At 45.4% G+C, this 22,408-nt stretch overlaps 1 protein-coding gene across 1 annotated transcript in view; it reads right to left on the bottom strand.

The window, feature by feature from the left end:
• Positions 1-22,408, bottom strand: part of LOC124777306 (dehydrogenase/reductase SDR family member 11-like) — a 65,071-nt gene that overhangs the window by 38,130 nt on the left and 4,533 nt on the right. Inside the window, exons 2-3 of the mRNA XM_047252661.1 lie at positions 16,453-16,615; positions 14,285-14,414 (exon numbers count right to left, since the gene is read on the bottom strand). Coding sequence (XP_047108617.1) covers positions 14,285-14,414; positions 16,453-16,615 — 293 coding nt within the window. The remainder of the gene's footprint in view (positions 1-14,284; positions 14,415-16,452; positions 16,616-22,408) is intronic.

Raw genomic sequence — 22,408 nt, forward strand, 5'->3', positions numbered from 1 at the left:
CGCAAAACACAGACACTAAACTTATTACAGTGAACAGAGACGTCTATGAATGAACGGACAGATCGTAACTTTGCGAAAATAAAAAAAGTAAAATTTTCTCTCGAGGGAGGACTCGAACCGAGGACCTTTCGTTCGGCAGCTGCTCACTCTAACCACGGGACCACGGCGCTCCTCCGATCACATTATCCTTGATATTGCATATCTTGCACATGGACTACTCAGTTTGTATATTTTGGTTATTTTTTTCATAGTTTCATACAACTTCTTCCTGTTTTCTCGATTGATCTGTGTTCAGTTTTTCAAGGCCTATGCACTGCGTCAATTTATAACTAAATCTGAGGGGGGTGCGATGGGGAGGTTCCCTTGTGAGCACTATGGGACTTAACATCTGAGGTTATCAGTCCCCTAGAACTTAGAACTACTTAAACCTATCTAACCTAAGGTCATCACACACATTCATGCCAGGGGCAGGATTCGAACCTGCGACCGTAGCAGCCGCGTGGTTCCAGACTGACAGCTTGGGTCCACGACTTCCTGGGCTGTACGCCACACTCGAACCCTAATATGAACTCTAACCAATTAAAATCGGGACTCATCTGAGCAAGCGACGGTTTTCCAGTCGTCCACGGTCCATCCGATATTGTCACGAGCCCAGGAGACGCGCTGCACGCGATGTCGCGCTGTTAGCAAAGCCACTAGCGTCGGCCGTCTCCTGCCATAGCCCATGAAAGCCAAATTTCGCCTCACTGTTTTCACGGATACATTCATCGTACGTCCAGCACTGATTTCTGCGGTTATTTCACGCAGTGCTGCTTGTCTGCTAGAACTGACAACTGTGCGCAAACGCCGCTGCTCTCGGCCGATAAGTTGAAGGGCGACGTCCACTGCGTTGTCCGTGGTGCCAGGTAATGCCTGAAATGTGGTACTCTGGGCGAGATGAGGTTAACTGTGTCAATGTGAGCTATTGATGTGGGATTTCCAAGAGAGGCAGCGGCCTGCAATACACCTGTGTTATGCGCACATAGCACTATAGACCAGGTGCATACTATACCTTCAGTTTTGTTTTCTTGCTATGACGCTCGATTGTCATCTTTCCTTTCACCCTCACAACTCCAGTGTGGGAGGGTGTGATTTTCTTAACTTCCACAGGATCTCTGGAACGAGTGGAGAACAGTTGCTTCATTGCACGTGATTCCTTAACCTACTAGGAGGGGGAGATACAGAACTGTTTCTCGTGCTGCTTTGCAGTCCTTTTTTAGCAGTTGTGGTCACTATCCAATTATTTCTTGTCTCTGCCTCCATTATTTCACCTCATTACCATGCCTATCACAGTAGCCTTTTTTTCTATTCTTCTGCCTCAAACAGGACTGGATATATAATCTTTGCCATTATTATATATTGAAGCATTATGTTTCCCTTCATTCAGTGTTATCTCAATATGACTCATAGTTTCCATGGCTCTGCTGTTTGGTGAGGGCATACTTGTTCTTGCCTCACACTCAACTGTTGATTCTCCACCATTCTGATTGTGAATAGGTTGTGGAATTGCAGATTATGCATGCGTGATCAGCTTCCCTTGCACCCCACTACACTTTGCGCAGTGTTGCGACGTAGCTAACCGCCTTGTCTCCTTCACCATCTGGAAGGCTGTGAGCCAGCTGCATCGGTATGGGCGAGTGCTCGCTTACGCAGTTGCGAGTGAGAGAATTTCCAGTCGAGCGATTTCGAGGCTTGTGGAAAGCAAGTGATGTGGAGAACGAGTGTCGCTCGCACTGCTTCTCCACGCGGATGCAGTGCTCTGTAACGTATTGTTATGTAACACTGAACACATACGGAGCGTCATGAAGGATGCAGAGAATACTGACCGCAAGGTCGTTGTAGCCAGACTGGATACCGAAACACCCAAATCCACCAAAAATAGAAGCTAATATATCTGTTTAAAAAAGCGAATAAAAATTCACATGCCGCCTTTCTCAGAAACAGTCTCCACTTCTTTCAGTCTGACTATATAAGCTTGGACCAGATGTGGTTTCAATTCAAAGAAATAGTATCGACAACACTTGAGAGCTATATACCGATAAGATATGGCATTGATCCCCCATGGTACACAAAACAGATCAGAACACTGTTGCAACGAAAAAGGAGTGTCGATTTTGGGCGAACGCAAAATCCCCAGCGCGAAGTTCAGTGTTTTAATAGTTCACATAACGAAACTTCGTCTCATAATCTGGCAGAAAATGCAAAGAGATTCTGGTCGTATGTAAATCACACGAGCGGCAAGACGCAGTCAATACCGTCACTGCATCATATCGATGTCGATGTTACTGATGACACTGTGACTAAAGCAGAGTTAATATGCACGATTTTCCGAAACTCCTTCGCCAAAGAAGTCGAAGTAAATGTTCCAGAATTTCTATCAACAACAAATGCCTGCATGAGTAACTTAGGCGTGGATACCCTCTGTGCAGCGAAGCAGCATAAATCACTTAATAAAGGCAATGCCTCTGGTCCAGATTGTATACCGATACCTTTCTGTGTTTGCTGATCCAATACATCCATTCCTAGCATTCATGTATAGCCGCTCGCTCGTCGAGAGATACGTACCTAAAGACTGGAATATTGCACAGGTCACTCCAATTCTCAGAAAAGGAACAGGAGTAGCCCAATGAATTATGGACCAATATCACTGACGTTGTAATTCTTCACGATTTCCCGGCGATCTGTTGACATCTTGGATATTCGGGAATCCAGCTGGATGTTCACGTCGTTCTCGCACGATATTTAAACAGTGTGCCTCGCTGTCTTCTTCAGGTGCTACCTGAGACTGGTCCTTGGGTCGATCGAGTCCATTATTTATGCCTGGAAGGAGCTGGGCGTTCCATAATCGGTCCGCGCTGTGTCGTGTGTTCCGTCTGAGGTCCACGCCCGCCAGACGCGGCTACATTGGCCCCCTCTGGTCGCCGGTGTTCCGACCGCCGTCAGCGCCCAGCCTGGTCGTCTTCTGAAGTCGAGTTCATCATCTGGGGTGTGTCAAATCTGGTCTCTAATGTACGACACCTTGTCTCACGGCTGTTCTCTCGGTCTCCACTTCTATTTCTTGTAGAATCCCGGAGCGTCCTGCGTTGAGTTTTCACAAGCTCAAGCTCTGGATTCCAGGCAGTGCTGATTTAGTATCTCGAGTCACGGTTGATTAGATTGTCTGTGACCTTAATCTCAATGGCTTCTTCAATGTAAATTAAACAGAATATGACAGAAAGGTGCAACAACTTCTGGAGGATCCTGCATACAGGCCAATAGGAAGCGACCCTACAGGGAAAGTGGACAAAAGGACCAGGGCTCTGTTGAAGGAGACGGGACTGCCTGAACAACTCGTCAAGAACCTGCGTCCCAAAGCGCCAGCACCACCTAGACTGTATGGACTCCCCAAGGTTAACAAGGATGGGGTTCCTCTGCGACCTTTTGTCAGCAGCATTGGCGCAGCAACTTACCGTACTGCGAAATACTTGAAGAAGATGTTGACACCACATGTGGGTAAATGTGCACATCACATCCGGAACTCAGAGGATTTCCTGCAACGGCTGAGCAAGCAACACATCACAGACACAGACATCATGGTTAGTTTCGATGTAGTGTCTCTCTTCACACAGGTACCACTGAAGGAGTCACTTGAGCTTATTGGGGAGAAGTTCGATGGGTCTCCCCTTGACCTAATCAGGCATGTACTGACCTCGAGGTACTTCCTATATGGAGGTCAATTTTACGAACGAACAGAAGGGGTGGCGATTGGCAGCCCTCTATCACCAGTGGTGGCGAACCTATTTATGGAAAGGTTTGAAGAGGAGGCACTCTCTTCAGCCACATATCAACCCAAGTGCTTTTTTTAGGTATGTGGATGATACCTTTGTCATCTAGACCCATGGTTGGGAGAAGTTAGATGAATTCCTGCTACATCTGAACTCTTGCCGTCCGAATATTCAGTTCACAATGGAAATGGAGAAGGATGGACTACTTCTGTTCTTGGATGTTCTAGTGAAGAGAAAGGCAGATGGCAAATTTGGGCACAGTGTGTACCGCAAACCTATGCACACTGACTTATACCTACAAGAAAGCAGTTGCCACCATCCAGCACAGAACAACGAAGTGCTCAAAACATTGGTCCACAGAGCACAAACTCTGTCAGATCCCGATAGTTTGGCCACAGAAATAGAACACATACGATCAGTGTTCAGCAAGAGTGGGTACTCCTCTAGAGATATCCAGAAGGCACTTCAACCTGCCAATCAGCCAAAGGAACCAAAAGAAGAACCGGAGGAGGCAAAGAAGATGGCATACCTGCCATACGGCGGACCTCTCTCTGTCAAAATCAGCAGGATTCTCCAGAAATGTGACATCAAGAGCATATTTTGCCCACCCATCAAAATTGGGGCTATGCTGGGGAATATAAAAGATGACCTGTGGCTGCGCAAGACAGGTATTTACAACATACCATGCCAGAGTGGGAAGTCATACATTGGCCAGACCACCAGAACTGTGGACATCAGGTGCAAAGAACACCAGAGACATACCAGACTCAGACAGGCAACTAGATCAGCCATAGCAGAGCATTGTCTGGAACTTGGTCATTCAATGGATTACAATGACACCAAGATTGTGACACAGACCTCAAGATTTTGGGACATGCCATTAAAGAAGCCATTGAGATTAAGGTCACAGACAGTCTAATCAACCGTGACTCAGGATACCAAATCAGCACTGCCTGGAATCCAGCGCTTGAGCTTGTGAGAAATCAACGCAGGACACTCCAGGATTCTACAAGAAATAGAAGTGGACACCGAGAAAACAGAAGTGAGACAATGTGTCGGACATTAGAGACCAGATTTGACACACCCCAGATCATGAGTTCAGAAGACAGCCAGGCCAGGCGCGGACGGCGGTCGGAACACCGGCGACCAGAGAGGGCCAATGTAGCCGCGACTGGCGGTCGTGAACCTCAGACGGAACACACGACACACCGCGGACCGATTATGGAGCGCCCAACACGAAACGGAAGTGGAAACCATAGTAACAGTCATGAGACACAGTACCCAACATCTCAGATCGGGTCTGACACACCTCAGATGACGACCACAACCGTTGAGGACGGCCAAAACGGGCGCGGACGCCGGTCGGAACATCCGCGACTGGAGGGGTCCATTGAAGCCGAGTCTGGCGGGCGCGGACCACAGATGGAACACTCGACTCGGCGCGGACCGATCAGGGAACGCCCAGCTCCTTCCTTCCAGGCATAAATACTGGACTCGATCGACCCAGGGACCAGTCTCAGGTAGCACCTGAAGAAGACAGCGAGGCACGCTGTTGAAATATCGTGCGACAACGACGCGAACATCCAGCTGGATTCCAGAATATCCAAGATGTCATCACCAACGTTGCTTTGCAGTAGGATTTTGGAACATGTACTCGTCGAAAGATACGCACCTAAAGACTGGAAAATTGCACAGGTCACTCCAATACTCAAAAAAGGAACAGGAGTAACCCAGTGAATTATGGCCCAATATCACTAACGTTGCTTTGCAGTAGGATTTTGGAACATATGCTAGTCGAAAGATAGGTACCTAAAGACTGGAAAATTGCACCGGTCACTCCAATACTCAGAAAAGGAACAGGAGTAACCCACTGAATTATGGACCAATATCACTAACGTTGCTTTGCAGTAGGATTTTGGAACACGTGAAAGAAACGTACCTAAAGAATGGAAAATTGCGTAGGTCACTCCAATACTCAAAAAAAGAAACAGGAGTAACCCAGTGAATTATGGACCAATATCACTAATGTTGCTTTGCAGTAGGGTTTTGGAACATGTACTGTGTTCGAACGTTATGAATGACCTCGAAGTAAACGATTTATTGACAAATAGCCAACACAGATTCAGAAAACATCGTTCATGTTAAACATGACCAGCTCTTTAATGTCACAAGGTAATTGCTATCGACAAGGGATGTCAAATTGAATCCTATATTTTTAAATTTCCAGAAGCTTTTTGACAACGTCCATGACAAGTAACTTCTAATCAAACCGCGTATCTATGGAGCATCGTTTCGTTGTGGGACTCGATTCGTGATTTCCTGTCAGAAATGTCATAGTTCGTAGTAATTGACGGAAACCAATCTAGTAAGACAGAAGTAGACTCATCTTCCGACAAAAAGGACACCTTGAAGAACTAGAAATAGGACATTCATGTGCGTGGGACATGTAGATTAGCACGTTCTGCTGAAATGATTAACATTTTGGTCACCTCGATTCAGCATGTGTCCTGTTTATTAGGTACAGGGTCTGCCATAGGCCGTGATAACTTGATCCACGAGTGATGGCACCGACGCGTATAAGGTGCGAGTGGCGTCCTGTGGTATAGCCATCCATGTTGCATTTACCTGGTTCCAAAGTTCACCTGTGGTGACTGGCACTGGATCACAGCGCTGCACCCGTCGTTTCACCACATTCCACACATTTTCGACTGGCGACAAGTCTGATCATCTGGCGGGCCAGCACAAAAGGCTGACATCCTGTGACAGCAAGAAGGCACGTATTCGTACAGCGACATGTGGTCGTGCATTGTCTTGCTGAAAAATGGCGTCTGGAGCGTTATGCTGAAATGTTATGGCTATGGGTTGCAGGATGTCATTCACGTAAGTCACAGTGGTCACAGTGCCCTGGACATGCAACATCCGTGATTAGTGGTTGCACGCAATAGCAACCCACACCACAAGGCCTTGAACTGGTGCTGTATGTCTTGTGCAAATGAAGTCACTGTCATGCCACTCCGCCCCGTCTTGCGGCTAACTAAAATGCGACCATAATTTTCAAACAGACAGAACCTGGATTCGTCCTAAAACACTATCTGATGCCGTTTTTGTTCCCAGTGATATCTTTCCACACACCATTGCCATCTAGCATGTTTCTGTACATTTGTCAAAGGTAGAGGTGGAGAAGTGGACGACGCGCACGAAACCTACGCTGTAATAAATGGCGACGGGCTGTCACCCCTGATAATGTACGACGTATTACCCTGTTCCACTGATGTGCCAGAGCCGAGGAGGACGCAGATCTGTCGTGCACTGGCATTCAGATGACGTGTCGATCATCTCGGGAGGATGGTCTGGTTGGTGCGACATCTAGTAGTGCTCTACGGCTTTCGCTGAACCATTCTGCGCACACCTGTTCCACAGCCTAAACACTTTCTCCCATACGTGTAGCAATTTCATGGATGGATGCATCAAATTCTCTCAGGCCAATATCGCACCCTTTTTGAAACTCACAGATTTGACGGTACGGTTGGCGCCTACGTCTGCGAGGCATCCTGCACGTCCTCTTAAATCACACTGATACATTACCTTCGACTTATAACGACAACGAGAGTCGCAGACACATTTTGCCGGTGCGTGGTGTTGCACCGTGATGTCGATGTTGACCTTGAACCCGTGGGTCGAGATGGCTCAAATGCTAATCATTTCTGCAGAATGTACTGATGTACATGTCCTGTGAGTATGAACGCCCTGCCTCTAGTCGTTCAAAGTGTTCTTTTAGTGTAATATCTGGCGTTCTTGAAAGAAAAGTCATAGGCCTTCTGTTCCGGTTCTATACAGGGTGTTACAAAAAGGTACGGCCAAACTTTCAGGAAACATTCCTCACACACAAATAAAGAAAAGATGTTACGTGGACTTGTGTCCGGAAACGCTTAACTTCCATGTTAGAGCTCATTTTAGTTTCGTCAGTATGTACTGTACTTCCTCGATTCACCACCAGTTGGCCCAATTCAAGGAAGGTAATGTTGACTTCGGTGCTTGTGTTGATATGCGACTCATTGCTCTACAGTACTAGCATCAAGCACATCAGTACGTAGCATCAACAGGTTAGTGTTCATCACGAACGTGGTTTTGCAGTCAGTGCAATGTTTACAAATGCTGAGTTGGCAGATGCCCATTTGATGTATGGATTAGCACGGGGCAATAACCGTGGCGCGGTACGTTTGTGTCGAGACAGATTTCCAGAACGAAGGTGTCCCGACAAGAAGACGTTCGAAGCAATTGATCGGCGTCTTAGGGAGCGCGGAACATTCCAGCCTATGACTCTCGACTGGGGAAGACCTAGAACGACGAGGACACCTGCAATGGACGAGGCAATTCTTAGTGCAGTTGACGATAACCCTAATGTCAGCGTCAGAGAAGTTGCTGCTGTACTAGGTAGCGTTGACCACGTCACTGTATGGAGAGTGCTACGGGAGAACCAGTTGTTTCCGTACCATGTACAGCGTGTGCAGGCACTATCAGCAGCTGATTGGCCTCCACGGGTACACTTCTGCGAATGGTTCATCCAACAATGCGTCAATCCTCATTTCAGTGCAAATGTTCTCTTTACGGATGAGGCTTCATTCCAACGTGACCAAATTGTAAATTTTCACGATCAACATGTGTGGGCTGACGAGAATCGGCACGCAATTGTGCAATCACGTCATCAACACAGATTTTCTGTGAACGTTTGGGCAGGCATTGTTGGTGATGTCTTGATTGGGCCCCATGTTATTCCACCTACGCTCAATGGAGCACGTTATCATGATTTCATACGGGATACTCTACCTGTGCTGCTAGAACATGTGGCTTTACAAGTACGACACAACATGTGGTTCATGCACGATGGAGCTCCTGCACATTTCAGTCGAAGTGTTCGTACGCTTCTCAACAACAGATTCGGTGACCGATGGATTGGTAGAGGTGGACCAATTCCATGGCCTCCACGCTCTCCTGACCTCAACCCTCTTGACTTTCATTTATGGGGGCATTTGAAAGCTCTTGTCTACGCAACCCCGGTACCAAATGTAGAGACTCTTCGTGCTCGTACTGTGGATGGCTGTGATACAATACGCCATTCTCCATGGCTGCATCAGCGCATCAGGGATTCCATGCGACGGAGGGTGGATGCATGTATCCTCGCTAACGGAGGACGTTTTGAACATTTCCTGTAACAAAGTGTTTGAAGTCACACTGGTACGTTCTGTTGCTGTGTGTTTCCATTCCATGATTAATGTGATTTGAAGAGAAGTAATAAAATGAGCTCTAACATGGAAAGTAAGCGTTTCCATACACATGCCCACATAACATATTTTCTTTCTTTGTGTGTGAGGAATGTTTCCTGAAAGTTCGGCCGTACCTTTTTGTAACACCCTGTATAAGTGATTTAGGAGGCAATCTAAGCAGCTTTCTCACGTTGTTTGCTGATGACGCTGTCATTTATCGTCTTGTAAAGTCATCAGATGATCAATATCAATTACAAAGTGATTTGGACAAGATGTCTGTGTGCCACTGACTCTAAATAATTAAAAATGTGCATGAGTACTAAAATGAACCCGCCAAATTTCAGTTACGCGATATATCAGACAAATGTGAACTCAGCATGTCCTTTTCTCACATGAGATTGTTTGAATCATGGATGAAGGGCATAAGGCGGATTCCATGTTCCTAGATTTCCGTAAAGCTTTTGACGCGGTGCCATACTGCCGGCTGTTAATGAAGGTACTAGCATAATGAACAGGTTCCGAGGTATGTGCGTGGCTCAAAGACTCCTAAAGTAACAGAACCCGGTATGTTGTCCTAGACGGCAAGTGTTCATCACATACAAGGCTCCGGGGAAATGTGATAGGGCGGCTGTTAGTTTCTGTATACATAAATGATCTGGCGGGTAGGATAAGCAGCAGTCTGGGACTGTTTGCTGATTATGGTGTGGTGTATGTTCGAAAACAGTATTAGAAGTGTGTTGCCTGACACAGTCACATTGATCAAATATGTAAGCGTAACGTCGCAAAGCAATATGAAATCGAATGAGCATGTAAGGAGCGTAGTAGGTGAGGCAAATGGTCGACTCGGTTTACTAGGACAATTTTAGGAAAGTGTGGTAAGGGAGGCCGCATGATTATTGCTTGCTACTGTAGTGTTATCTTGGAGCTCTGAGAAAGGAGGATAAGCGTTCCAAGGTGCGGAAGCAGAGACTATGCTGAGGGCAGACGAAACTAGGAGAGATATTATTACATGAAGCAAACCATAAGGGGAGAGCCTTGCGAAAATGGAGACGCCCCCAGACGCAATCCCAGGGCGTTAGTTATTCAAGGAATTAACATGTAACTTCATATGTCGTCTGGGCAACGGCCTTGCCGCAGTGGATACACCGGTTCCCGTGAGATCACCGAATTTACGCGCTGTCGGGCGTGGCCGGCACTTGTATGGGTGACCATCCAGCCGCCATGTGCTGTTGCCATTTTTCGGGGTGCATTCAGCCTCGTGATGCCAATTGAGGAGCTACTCGACCGAATAGTAGCGGCTCCGGTCAAAGAAAACCATCATAACGACCGGGAGAGCGGTGTGCTGACCACACGCCCCTCCCATCCGCATCCTCATTTGAGGATGACACGGCGGTCGGATGGTCCCGATGGGCCACTTGTGGCCTGAAGACGGAGAGTGCTCATATGCCGTCTAGACGCTGTAGTAGGTTGTCACCGTAGAACTTTGTAACCAACAGGCACGTTCTAGCGTATAAAGCCAGCTTGATACCAGCCCTGAGAACACAACGTCAGTTAGCTCACAAAGGTTAGAAAGAGAGCGAAAACGCCAAAAACTGTTGACCTAGCAGTCCCTACTCCGGGGAGCCCGAGGGGCGGGGTTAAATGACGTATAACAATAATGTTGCAAGCCTTATTTGGCAGAGCAGTTATGTTTAGCTTTCAGCTGAACAATGTTGATACCAAATATGGACTTAGTTAGTGCAACTGCATTAACATCCCCGCCTTAGGAGCAGTAGAGGGGACCTAACTAAACCATGATTGGCAGGCACCTGCAAGAGACCTACGGGATTGGCTGGGAGGCTTTAAGTGGAAAAAACAGTGCCCCCACGCGACTCTTTAAAACCCCCCAGATTCCGAATTTTGGCAGAGTTCTCAGTCAGACGATCTGGGCGCCGGATCCGCGTCCGTCGACTCCAGCCTCGGTCCAGCTCCGCGTAATTCTGCTCTATCTCTCTCTCTCTCTCTCTTGGAGTACCTCATTGAAAGGTGTCACATTCATTATGTTATGTTTTGCAACTAAGTTGTTGCCTTAAGATGCTGCCAGTGTTTGCTACTGTGGTTAGCATCCACTCCTAGGACTTCTGCACTGGCTTCTGTTGCAACAGTGTTATTCATGCTTTTTCTAACTCTAAAACTAGCCTCCAGTGTATTAGGTAGTCCTGTCTGGAATAAACAACTATTTCAAAACCCTATTTGTCCAAGAGTCTCCACAACGAGTTCCCTACCGAGTCTCACCAGCTGCATTTCTAGTAAACGCCTGTACCAGTGTTGGCTCAGATAGAAGAAAACAATCAAATGCCTTGACTGTGAATTGTCCTTCTGCCTTCTGCTCTGTACCGCTCGGGAGCGCAGACTGACCAGCAACCCCTTTTTCCCTCTCCCACCTATGTCAGGACACGACAATGTAGAACATTTGTGTGACCCTCTGTTGAGTACTGTTCGAATGTTTGGGATCCGCACCAGGTCGGATTAAAGGAATAGATCGAAGCAATTTAAGGGCGGGCTCCTAGGTTCGTTGCCGGTAGGTTCGATCAGCACACAAATATTACGGGGATGCTTCGTGAACTCTAAAGGAAATCACTGGAGGGTAGACAACGTTCTTTTCACAAAGTACAATTGGGAAAATTTAGAGAATCGGCATTTGAGGCTGACTGCGGAACGATTCTACTGCCGCCAACGGACACTTCGCGAAAGGACGTCGAAGGCAAGATAAGAGAAATTAGGGCTTATAGAGAGTCGTTTTCCCTTCGATCTGTTTTAGAGTGGAACAGAAAAGGAAATGACAAGTGGTGGTACAAGTTACGCTCCGCCATGCACGATATGGTGGATTGCGGTGCATGTATATAGATGTAGATGTAGAATGTAATGGCAGTGAATTCAACTAAATTCTTATGGATTATAATTACGAATAACTTAAATTCGAAAGATCAGATAGATAACGTTGTAGGGAAAGCGAACCAAAGATTGCGCTGTATTGGCAGAACGCTTACAAGGTGCAACAGGTCCAGCAAAAGAGACTGCCTTCACTACACTTGTCCGCTCTCTTCTGGAGTACTGCTGCGTGGTGTGCGATGGGCATCCGATACCACTGACGAAAGATGTTGTGACTTGGCAAGACAGCCAAGTCACTATGAGAGGAAGCCGAAAGGCACGCGCTTAAGCTCACGCAGGCTGGCGCGAGGTCTGGAACAGTTAAGGGAATTAATAGTAGCAAATAAAGTACATATTTGATGTAATACTTAACTTTAATCCATAAGTGGTGTACATCGCTCTTGTTGATACATGTTTTATAATTTCAATATTAACTGGTAATGGCGCCTTGCTAGGTCGTAGCAAATGACGTAGCTGAAGGCTAAGCTAACTATCGTCTCGGCAAATGAGAGCGTATTTGTCAGTGAACCATTGCTATTAACGTCGGCTGTACAACTGGGGCGAATGCTAGGACGTCTCTCTAGACCTGCCGTGTGGCGGCGCTCGGTCTGCAATCACTGACAGTGGCGACAAGCGGGTCCGACGTATACTAGCGGACCGCGGCCGATTTAAAGGCTACCACCTAGCAAGTGTGGTGTCTGGCGCTGACGCCACAAAAGGCATTGAAAAAGTTCAAAGGAAGGCAGCTCCTTTTGTAGTACCGCGAAATAGGCAAGAGAGTGCCACGGAAAAGATACATAAATGGAAGTGGCAATCATTAAAACAAGGGCTTTTTCGTTGCGGCTAGATCTTTTCATGAAATTTCAATCCCCGAATTTCTCCTACGGATGCGGGAATATTTGTACATTCAATAAATTTGCATTTGTACGAGGGCTATCCACAAAGTACATTACGTTTTGGAATTAAAAATAAATAAAATATTGGAATTTTTTTTATTATATACAGATGAAAGCCACACTTAAATACTACTTTTCTACATAGTTGCCATTTAAATTAAAACACTTATCGTAGCGATGGACGCGCTTGGAAAGTACTTCGTCGTAAAATTCGGCCGCCTGAGCCTTCAACCACGTGGTTACCTCTTCTTTTGGGACAGAAAAGGTGTGATTCTTGTGTATTTCCTGGAAAGAGGCACTACAATAAACCCTCAAAGGTATTGCCAAGCTCTGCACAACCTCAGACGAGCAATACAAAACAAGCGCAGGGGAAAGTTGGGCTCAAAGATCTTGCCGATTCACGACAACGCCCGGGCCCACACGGCAAATGCCACTCGTGAAGTTCTCGAATCTTTTAAGTGGGAGTTGTTTCCTCATCCGCCGCACAGTCCCGACCTGGCTCCGAGCGACTTCCACTTATTCCCAGCAATGAAGAAGTGGTTGGCTATGCAGCGTTTTGATGACGACGCACAGCTTCAAGAAGAGGTAACCACGTGGTTGAAGGCGCAGGCGGCCGAATTTTACGACGAAGGAATTTCCAAGCTCGTCCATCGCTACGATAAGTGCTTTAATTTAAATGGCAACTATGTAGAAAAGTAGTATTTAAGTGTGGCTTTCATCTGTATATAATAAAAAAAATTTCCAATACTTTATTTATTTTTAATTCCAAAACGTAATGTACTTTGTGGATAGCCCTCGTACTTGAAAGTCGCTTGCCCGTATCGGCAGATAAAAACCGGCCAAGCGACTTTCAAGTACAACGTTTGACCTGTATGGGAACATACACAATGTATGTGCGAGTACAGGTCGTGGACGCATTGTTGACGACATATGGAAGTTTGGTTGTGGCCGTGAGTCGTGCACGGATAGCGAAATGGCAAGGCGATCTCTCACGACAAGTGGGAAATACTTGTTCGAGTCCTGGTTCGGCACAAACTTTCAGTGTCGTCATTCCATTCTACAGCTGATGGTTGTCATTATTTGCAATTCCGAATTCATTTAATGTATTTCATGACGGCTGTAGCTGCCACAGTGGCTACGTGCATGTCCAAACGAATTTGGCATCGTAATCAGAATAACACAGGCACTGTGATATAATATCGCGAAAATATTTTGTTTGTGTCCGCCTACATAAGAAGAAATCAGGAAAAAGTAAGTGAAATCAGACCTCACATCATTGGAGAGTGGAACGGTGGAAAAGGTTCTTGAAGGTAGTTCGATGAATCCTCTTCCAGGCACTTAATTATGAACTAAAGAGTAGTCATGTAGAGGTAGATGTAGAAAGAGCATTACGTCTTTTACAGGTACCCACCTGTTGATGTGGATGATGAACCCGTCGTCGACACCTCTCCTCAGCATGTCCTGCACGGCCTCCCTGGTGCAGATGCTCAGACCCAGCACGTTCACGTCCAGGATGCTCTTCCAGTCTTCCGTCTTGCCAGCTGTTCATACAGGAGAAAGCACGCCATCCATAAAAGGGAAGCACTAGGAGTGGAAAATGATATTAGTATAACTTAGAGAGAAGTTTGCTTGAAGGTTGCTTGAAGGGACACAAGACTTTAATGAATGTCTGTATGAAAAAATAAAATATCGATACAGATGAGATTGCAAATGGCTGACCATGGTGATTTTGGCAACTTCTTTTAGTTATTGCGAAATCCTCGGAAACTTAGACTACTATGTAGGAATCAACATGGATTCAGGAAACAGCGATCGTGTGAGACCCAACTCGCTTTATTTGTTCATGAGACCCAGAAAATATTAGATACAGGCTCCCAGGTAGATGCTATTTTTCTTGACTTCCGGAAGGCGCTCGATACAGTTCCGCACTGTCGCCTGATAAACAAAGTAAGAGCCTACGGAATATCAGACCAGCTGTGTGGCTGCATTGAAGAGTTTTTAGCAAACAGAACACAGCATGTTGTTATCAATGGAGAGACGTCTACAGACGTTAAAGTAACCTCTGGCGTGCCACAGGGGAGTGTTATGGGACCATTGCTTTTCACAATATATATAAATGACCTTGTAGATAGTGTCGGAAGTCCCATGCGGCTTTTCGCGGATGATGCTGTAGTATACAGAGAAGTTGCAGCATTAGAAAATTGTAGCGAAATGCAGGAAGATCTGCAGTGGATAGGCACTTGGTTCAGGGAGTGGCAACTGACCCTTAACATAGACAAATGTAATGTATTGCGAATACATAGAAAGAAGGATCCTTTATTGTATGATTATATGATAGCGGAACAAACACTGGTAGCAGTTACTTCTGTAAAATATCTGGGAGTATGCGTGCGGAACGATTTGAAGTGGAATGATCATATAAAATTAATTGTTGGTAAGGCGGGTACCAGGTTGAGATTCATTGGGAGAGTCCTTTGAAAATGTAGTCCATCAACAAAGGAGGTGGCTTACAAAACACTCGTTCGACCTATACTTCAGTATTGCTCATCATTGTGGGATCCGTACCAGATCGGGTTGACGGAGGAGATAGAGAAGACCCAAAGAAGAGCGGCGCGTTTCGTCACAGGGTTATTTGGTAACCGTGATAGCGTTACGGAGATGTTTAACAAACTCAAGTGGCAGATTCTGCAAGAGAGGCGCTCTGCATCGCGGTGTAGCTTGCTCGCCAGGTTTCGAGAGGGTGCGTTTCTGGATGAGGTATCGAATATATTGCTTCCCCCTACTTATACCTCCCGAGGAGATCACGAATGTAAAATTAGAGAGATTAGAGCGCGCACGGAGGCTTTCAGACAGTCGTTCTTCCCGCGAACCATACGCGACTGGAACAGGAAAGGGAGGTAATGTCAGTGGCATGTAAAGTGCCCTCCGCCACACACCGTTGGGTGGCTTGCGGAGTATAAATGTAGATGTAGATGATGGGATCTGGTGACATATCTCGCTTGTTGTTAAGGCAACCTTATTTCCAAATACAGAAATTTGCTGTGTACTTTCAACAAAAGTTCTCGGAGCCGAATTTTAGATTAGATGAATGGGACAGCAAATTGCTTTCGCCGTTTTCGAAGGAATAATCCAAGCATTCACCCCAAATTATCCTGGAGAAAACGAGAGAAACTCAATTCATGTTGAACGAGAGTGGATTTGAACACATTGGTCTCCTGAATACTACCCCCGTGACTTAACCACTTTCTTTCCTCACGGAGTGTGTCCCTCATATCTGTCGCCTTCCAGTAACTATGCATGAGAAAAGCTACGATACTCGCAGGTGGAGCATCAGACCTGTTAATCACGGACATGATGAGTCTTATGTGTTTTGTAGAGGTACCTGTCATAAATGGCTGGGTAACACAGTTTCATGCGAGGGCCCTTAGTTTCAGAGAAAATCGCTTTTGAAGTTTTATTAATACAACATGAAACATGATGCGGTCTACAATTACTTATGAAATTTATATGTAGTTCAGACCTCTCCATGTTTAAGAGTTGCTGTCAAACTTAGATAAACAGATAATTCTCGTATCTTACATGCTACGGGAGCCGCAGGGAAGACGGCTGCGTTGTTGACCAGCACGTCGACTCCGCCCAGGTTGTCCTTGATCCATTTGAAAGCAGACACAATGCTGTCTTCGCTGCTGATGTCTGTCTGAATGGCGTGCAGTTTGCCTGGGGCCTCTTTCAGTTCCAGCGCCTTATATAATACAAACACATAGTCAACAAACATTTACAGAAGTAGCGAAAAGTGTTTGTAGTGTTGAGCAGAGATGTATTACTGTCTCAGAACGTAATACGAAAGCAAAAACACAAGTAGTGAGAAGCGATGAGTGATTAGGCTTGAGAAAAAGCAAAAGTAACCGGGAAAGAATACTTATTGCTTGCTTGATGACAGAAGGAAGACTACATAGAAATATGATTGGCATCTCATGGCATTCTTTGGCTTAAAGGCAATATTTTTCAGCATAAAATGGAATAAAATTGTCGGGACTACGAGAGAAACAACGACACTGAGCATACAACGATAAATAAAGTAAATGTCATTTTACATGATGGAATGGTGTGATAGGCTCTGTGACTAATGTGAGTATAAGGAAAAACCTATACAGTGTGTAACAGGTATAAGTACAGATAGTCATACTAGAGACTGAAGACAGTGTACTGAAAAACGTTACACAAGCACTTACCCAATTTGCAGAGAAATAATTATAACTATTACAAGTCACACGTTTTTAGGTTGGGCAGTATCTCCAAGTGTAAGTGGCAAGAGCAAGCCATTAATGCTTATCTTCCCCTGAGCATTAGGTCAGGCGTTGAAATGTGAACATGTCGATGTGGAACGATTACTCTGTACTGACAGGAGTAGTCCAGTCCACTTTGTGGTGCAGTATGACTGTGCAGAAAACATATGGTTGTCAAGTGTGTGACACAGAGAAGAAACAACCAGCTCATTGATGTGTGACTGAGAAAGGTGACACAGTGGTTAGTACACTGGACTCGCATTTGCAGGACGGCGGTTCAAACCCACATCCGGTCATCTTGATTTAGGTTTTCAGTGATTTCCCTGAAACGCTTCTGGCGAATGCCAGGATGGTTCCTGTGAAAGGTCACAGATGACTTCCTTCCCCACTCTTCCCCAATCCGATGGTCTCCTCCTCTCAATCAACTAAGTAACTAACTGATGTGTGTACATATCAAGGTACCAGATATAAAATTTCTCTGCCTCGTGATGACTGGGTGTTGTGTGATGTCCTTAGGTTAGTTAGTTTTAAGTAGTTCTAAGTTCTAGGGGACTGATGACCGTAGATGTTAAGTCCCATAGTGCTCAGAGCCAACCAGATATAAACACATCTGCACTTATACATGTTAATACAGGCAAAACAGCAATAATTCATATACCAAAGGAGCTTTGAAAGAAAATAAAGATGTTTTGTCATGATTATGTCTATCATTAATATGGTGACTAATGTTACTAAATCAAAGTTATTTTGCATTGCACGTGGTAACATGTAAATGAGCATATACTTTGCTGGGTACAAGATCGATTACTTACAAGGGACTCAGTGTTAAAAAAAAAATTACATCGACAAGGTGCACCTGAGAATGTTAGACTGTTGTGGTTAAGCTCATTTTATTCTGCGTGAAATATCGTTTGTCTGTGTTCTTTGTGTATGTGTATGCAATATGTTTACACTCACTAATACTGTTTTCCACATTACCTTGATTGTGAAACTGCACTTTAAGCTTACATCGTGCCACGGTTTACAAAGTAAAACAGAAAGATGATGAACACATTAAACTGTGCTCTGGGGAGAACTGTGAATCTTGTTTTGCTCTTAGGCTTTGAGGTGTGTGTGATTTTTACATACATGATTTTTACATAAAGTTCTGTGCTGTTGAAGATGACAAACTGGGAAAGGAAAATAGCTATAACGCAAAGTACTGTAAACCGTAGAAGCCACAGCATGTGTTAAGAACGTGTATTTTTTTTTAAAAAATCGGTGTTCATATTAGTCAATATTTTACTTAAAAATTAAGTTCTATATTGGGATAGTAAAATGGGATATTATTTGTTGTTAACCCTTTGTGGCCTAAGGAATCAAACTGAGTTTTGAAAAAAATATTTTGCATGTTTACATTACAAATTATATATAAAACTAATATATAAAGTGGGAAAAGTACTCGAGTGTTTACACATTTTTATAAGGCGTGGTTACGTAGTGAAACCACTGGTCCAGTACAAAAAGTTCTGACGTTTGATTCTCAATACGTTTTGTGGTACAAAGCAAGACAGCTTTTCACATTACTGACGCAAAGACCTACGCCACATATTTCACAACTCCATTTTGCGCGATGAGGCTTAGCTGCTGTGCTACAAAGTCCACATCTACAGCATGTGTCTCACACAGGTAAGTGTTTTGCATTATCGAAGCGTTTCTCTGGTGCCACGTAGGGCTTGAAAGAGTTTTATTTTTTTGAAAGTCTCTTTCCCCCGTTGGGGGACAATTTTGTAGCTCCTATCAGACCTGCGATGACTGCAAGGCGAAACTCTTTGAGTGACATGGATCTTCTCTCTTGACATCTGTCGTTGAAGATTAAGTATGAGTTGACAACAGTTACATCTACATAGTGCCACAGTATACGATGCCACCACTTTTTACTTTTTCTGTCAGTTTCATACACGGATTTGGACGCATCTGCATTATCCATATGACCCATATGGTTGTTGTAATCCTTGACTAAATGTGGACATGAAATTACAGCGACTATACCATCCTTATTTTTCCTTGTTGCTGTTGACACGTCCTCTACTCTGTTATAATTGGAGAGAAACAAGATTCCTTTTTTATCCTTCCGAAACATAGCAACAATTCCTGTCTCAGAACACCTGAACTGGATGTCTCCCCTACCCATTGTCTTTTTACTGGTGAAATTTTTAAGCATCCCAGCTCGTCTTTGTCGAACAGTTCCAGATGCATACACTTGATGTTGCAGGAGGTGCTTCATGAGAGATAACGAAGTAAAATAACTATTGACAAATATCTTGTGACCCAATCCATGTAGATTTTCAGTCATAGTTTTGACAAATATAGCACCTACATTTTTTTTCCATTATATATCTCAAATTGTGAGATGTAGCCATTTTCATTTGCTCGTACCCATTCTTTATACCCTCTTTTTATTGGCTTCTGGGGTAAACATTGCTTCAGACTGGAAACTCTTTTGAATCTAATCGTCGATTCATTCACACACTGGTTCTCTGTCGATAAATAAGAGTTGCGAAAAGGGGAGGACAGGAAACTTAGAAGCGCGTGCACCTTATAAAATTTATTATAGCCTTCTTCTCCTTTCTTTGGTTGCTTAGGTGAATGTTACCTAGCAACCAAGAAAATCTGTTGCTTGAAAATGTTGCAGAAATGTACATATCGCGCATTGCAGGATCAGAAGACCAGTAATTCTTGTAACTGGGCTATTTCCTTATGCCCATTAGTAGATTTATTGCAAGAAATCTACGTATTTCGTCTTCATTTGTATGCTCAAAATTTGTTGAGCCACCAATTTGCACTGCATATAGATTTGTTTCATATGCTATCATTTGTAACTGCTCTGGAGGGAATAGTGTTAGAAAAATGTCTTTTGGTGTTTCTTTTTCCTCTTCAATATTATTTGCCTGTATCACCACAAAACTGTTTTGGACCTTTGGAAATTGGAAACTGTTCCCATACAACAACAGCATCAGCTGTTTCCAACACATCTTGCTCTCCGTTTGGAGGGTCACATTCAGTTACGGAAGATGGTACAGCTTCATCATCAAAACGAAATGGGTTTGGTGCTTCAGAAATTTGTATTTCGTTGTCATCACTTTCACTATCTGATATGCAAGACTCAGCACACTTGGTATGTCATCACGTATTTGCATCAGCATTTCGGTATTCAATTCACTTGCGTTGAATCTTCCTCTAGAAGCCTTGATCAAAATCACTACACCTACAACAAAGAGCAGCCCCCACTAACCGATGTGTCACAGTGGTTTCGTAGCGAAAACATACATATTTTTTGTGTTTACATAAAAACTACGCAAGAAGTGGATCAAACTAAATTATTAGTCTATTCTACAATGCATAACTAAGCCGGCTCAGATGATAATTCAGAGGAAAACACAATATATGTCACCTCATGATCCTCAGCAACAGCCACCTCTGACACACACTGCGCAGCTGAATGCCTTTGTTGCGTTCGCGCGCAAATGGATTGCCCGAGCCGGCAGCGTGTTGTTGTTTATATTGACAAAAGAGGGTAGCACACTCCACTGCTGTGGTGGTTTCGCGGAGCAGCCACTGAGCCGCTTTTGAGACATTAAATTAAAGGCGGTCTCACTGTGAAACCAGTTGTACGCAAAGAGTTAAATAGAGAACAAATAAAAAATACACTGATGACGATGTGAATACAGCGAAACGTGTGTGTGTGGAGGGCAAGAAAGAAGTTGTGCTGGCTCAAGGCGGAACCTGTTGTTGTTGTTGTTGTTGTTGTGGTCTTCGGTCCGAAGACTGGTTTGATGCTGCTATTTCTACACCTATTCGAAAACAAATTTATGTCGAGAATTCCGCAAGTCGAAGATGTCGCTCCCGCCGTCGACCGTTTGCACGGTCACGGCATAGAGCGGCGCCCTCTTCCTGTTGGTCCGGTTGTGCAACCTTGCGGCTGCATTACCAAACTCGGCTCGCAGCAGCTCTTCCCGGACCGCTGCCTCGTCACAGCACCAAGGTAACCCCCTGAGGAGTGTCTCGGTCGTCTTCATCCTTCCTACGGAAGGTACCTTCTCACGCGCCGGCGGCGGGTCGACGATGTGGTCGGCCACTGCGACCTTGATCGCCCTGTGGTCGGCCACGTTTGCGGCTCGAACGCAGATCAGCGAGAGTCTGTATCGACAGACTCGTAGACCACCTCGTTCCGAGCGCAGTTCGTCATGGTGTCGAACAGCGCTGTCCACCCGCCTCTGCACTTGACGTACAAAGGGGGCACAGGCCGCGACTCGTCTTCTCTGGAGTTCCTTGCACGGTCGGCAGACTCGGTGAGTTGCACAACCGAAGGACCCTTCGTAGCGGCAGGTTTCCTCTGCGCACCCTTCTTTCCCATGCTGCGAGGCGCGGAACACGACAATCTGCACGCGTTGTGAACACAACGCACGACAATTTGCTCTCCGCGGCGCCCACGGCACAGAAACCTCTTCACGAGCTCTCAACGGCCGAGTAAGCGAAGCGCGCAACAGCAGCGATGCGCTCGCCTCGCCAGCTCAGGCCGCTCTCCCCGTCGCATCCCCAGACAAAAGGGAACGCCGGCCGCTGTGGCCGAGTGGTTCTAGGCGCTTCAGTCCGGAACCACGCTGCTGCTGCGGTCGCAGGTTCGAATCCCGCCTCGGGCATGGCTGTGTGTGATGTCCTTAGGTTAGTTAGGTTTAAGTAGTTCTGAGTTCTAGGGGACTGATGACCTCAGTTGTACTGAGCGAGGTGGCGCACTGGTTAGAGACTGGACTCGCATTCGGTAGGACGACGGTTCAATCCCGCGCCCGGCCATCCTGATTTAGGTTTTCCGTGATTTCCCTAAATCGCTCCAGGCAAATGCCGGGATGGTTCCTTTGAAAGGGCACGGCCGACTTCCTTCCCCATCCTTCCCTAATCCGATGAGACTGATGACCTCGCTGTCTGCTATCCTTCCCCAAAACAACCCAACACAACCTCAGTTGTTAACTCCCATAGTGATTAGAGCCATTTGAACCAAAAGGGGACGTCACTATACGAGCTGAGCCGAAGAAACCAGAACGGATGAACAATCGCTGTTTGTTTATATGGTTGAGGGGGTATGCGAATGATATGCGTTGTTATAATTACTAGCGAGGTCCATACATTCAGACTACCAGAGTGTAAATAAACAAGTAAGAAAGATTACATACTATCTTCTCGGTGTATCCAAGAAAATGAAATTTTGACAG

Source organism: Schistocerca piceifrons, chromosome 2 (assembly GCF_021461385.2).
Source record: "Schistocerca piceifrons isolate TAMUIC-IGC-003096 chromosome 2, iqSchPice1.1, whole genome shotgun sequence".
Lineage (NCBI taxonomy): Eukaryota > Metazoa > Arthropoda > Insecta > Orthoptera > Acrididae > Schistocerca > Schistocerca piceifrons.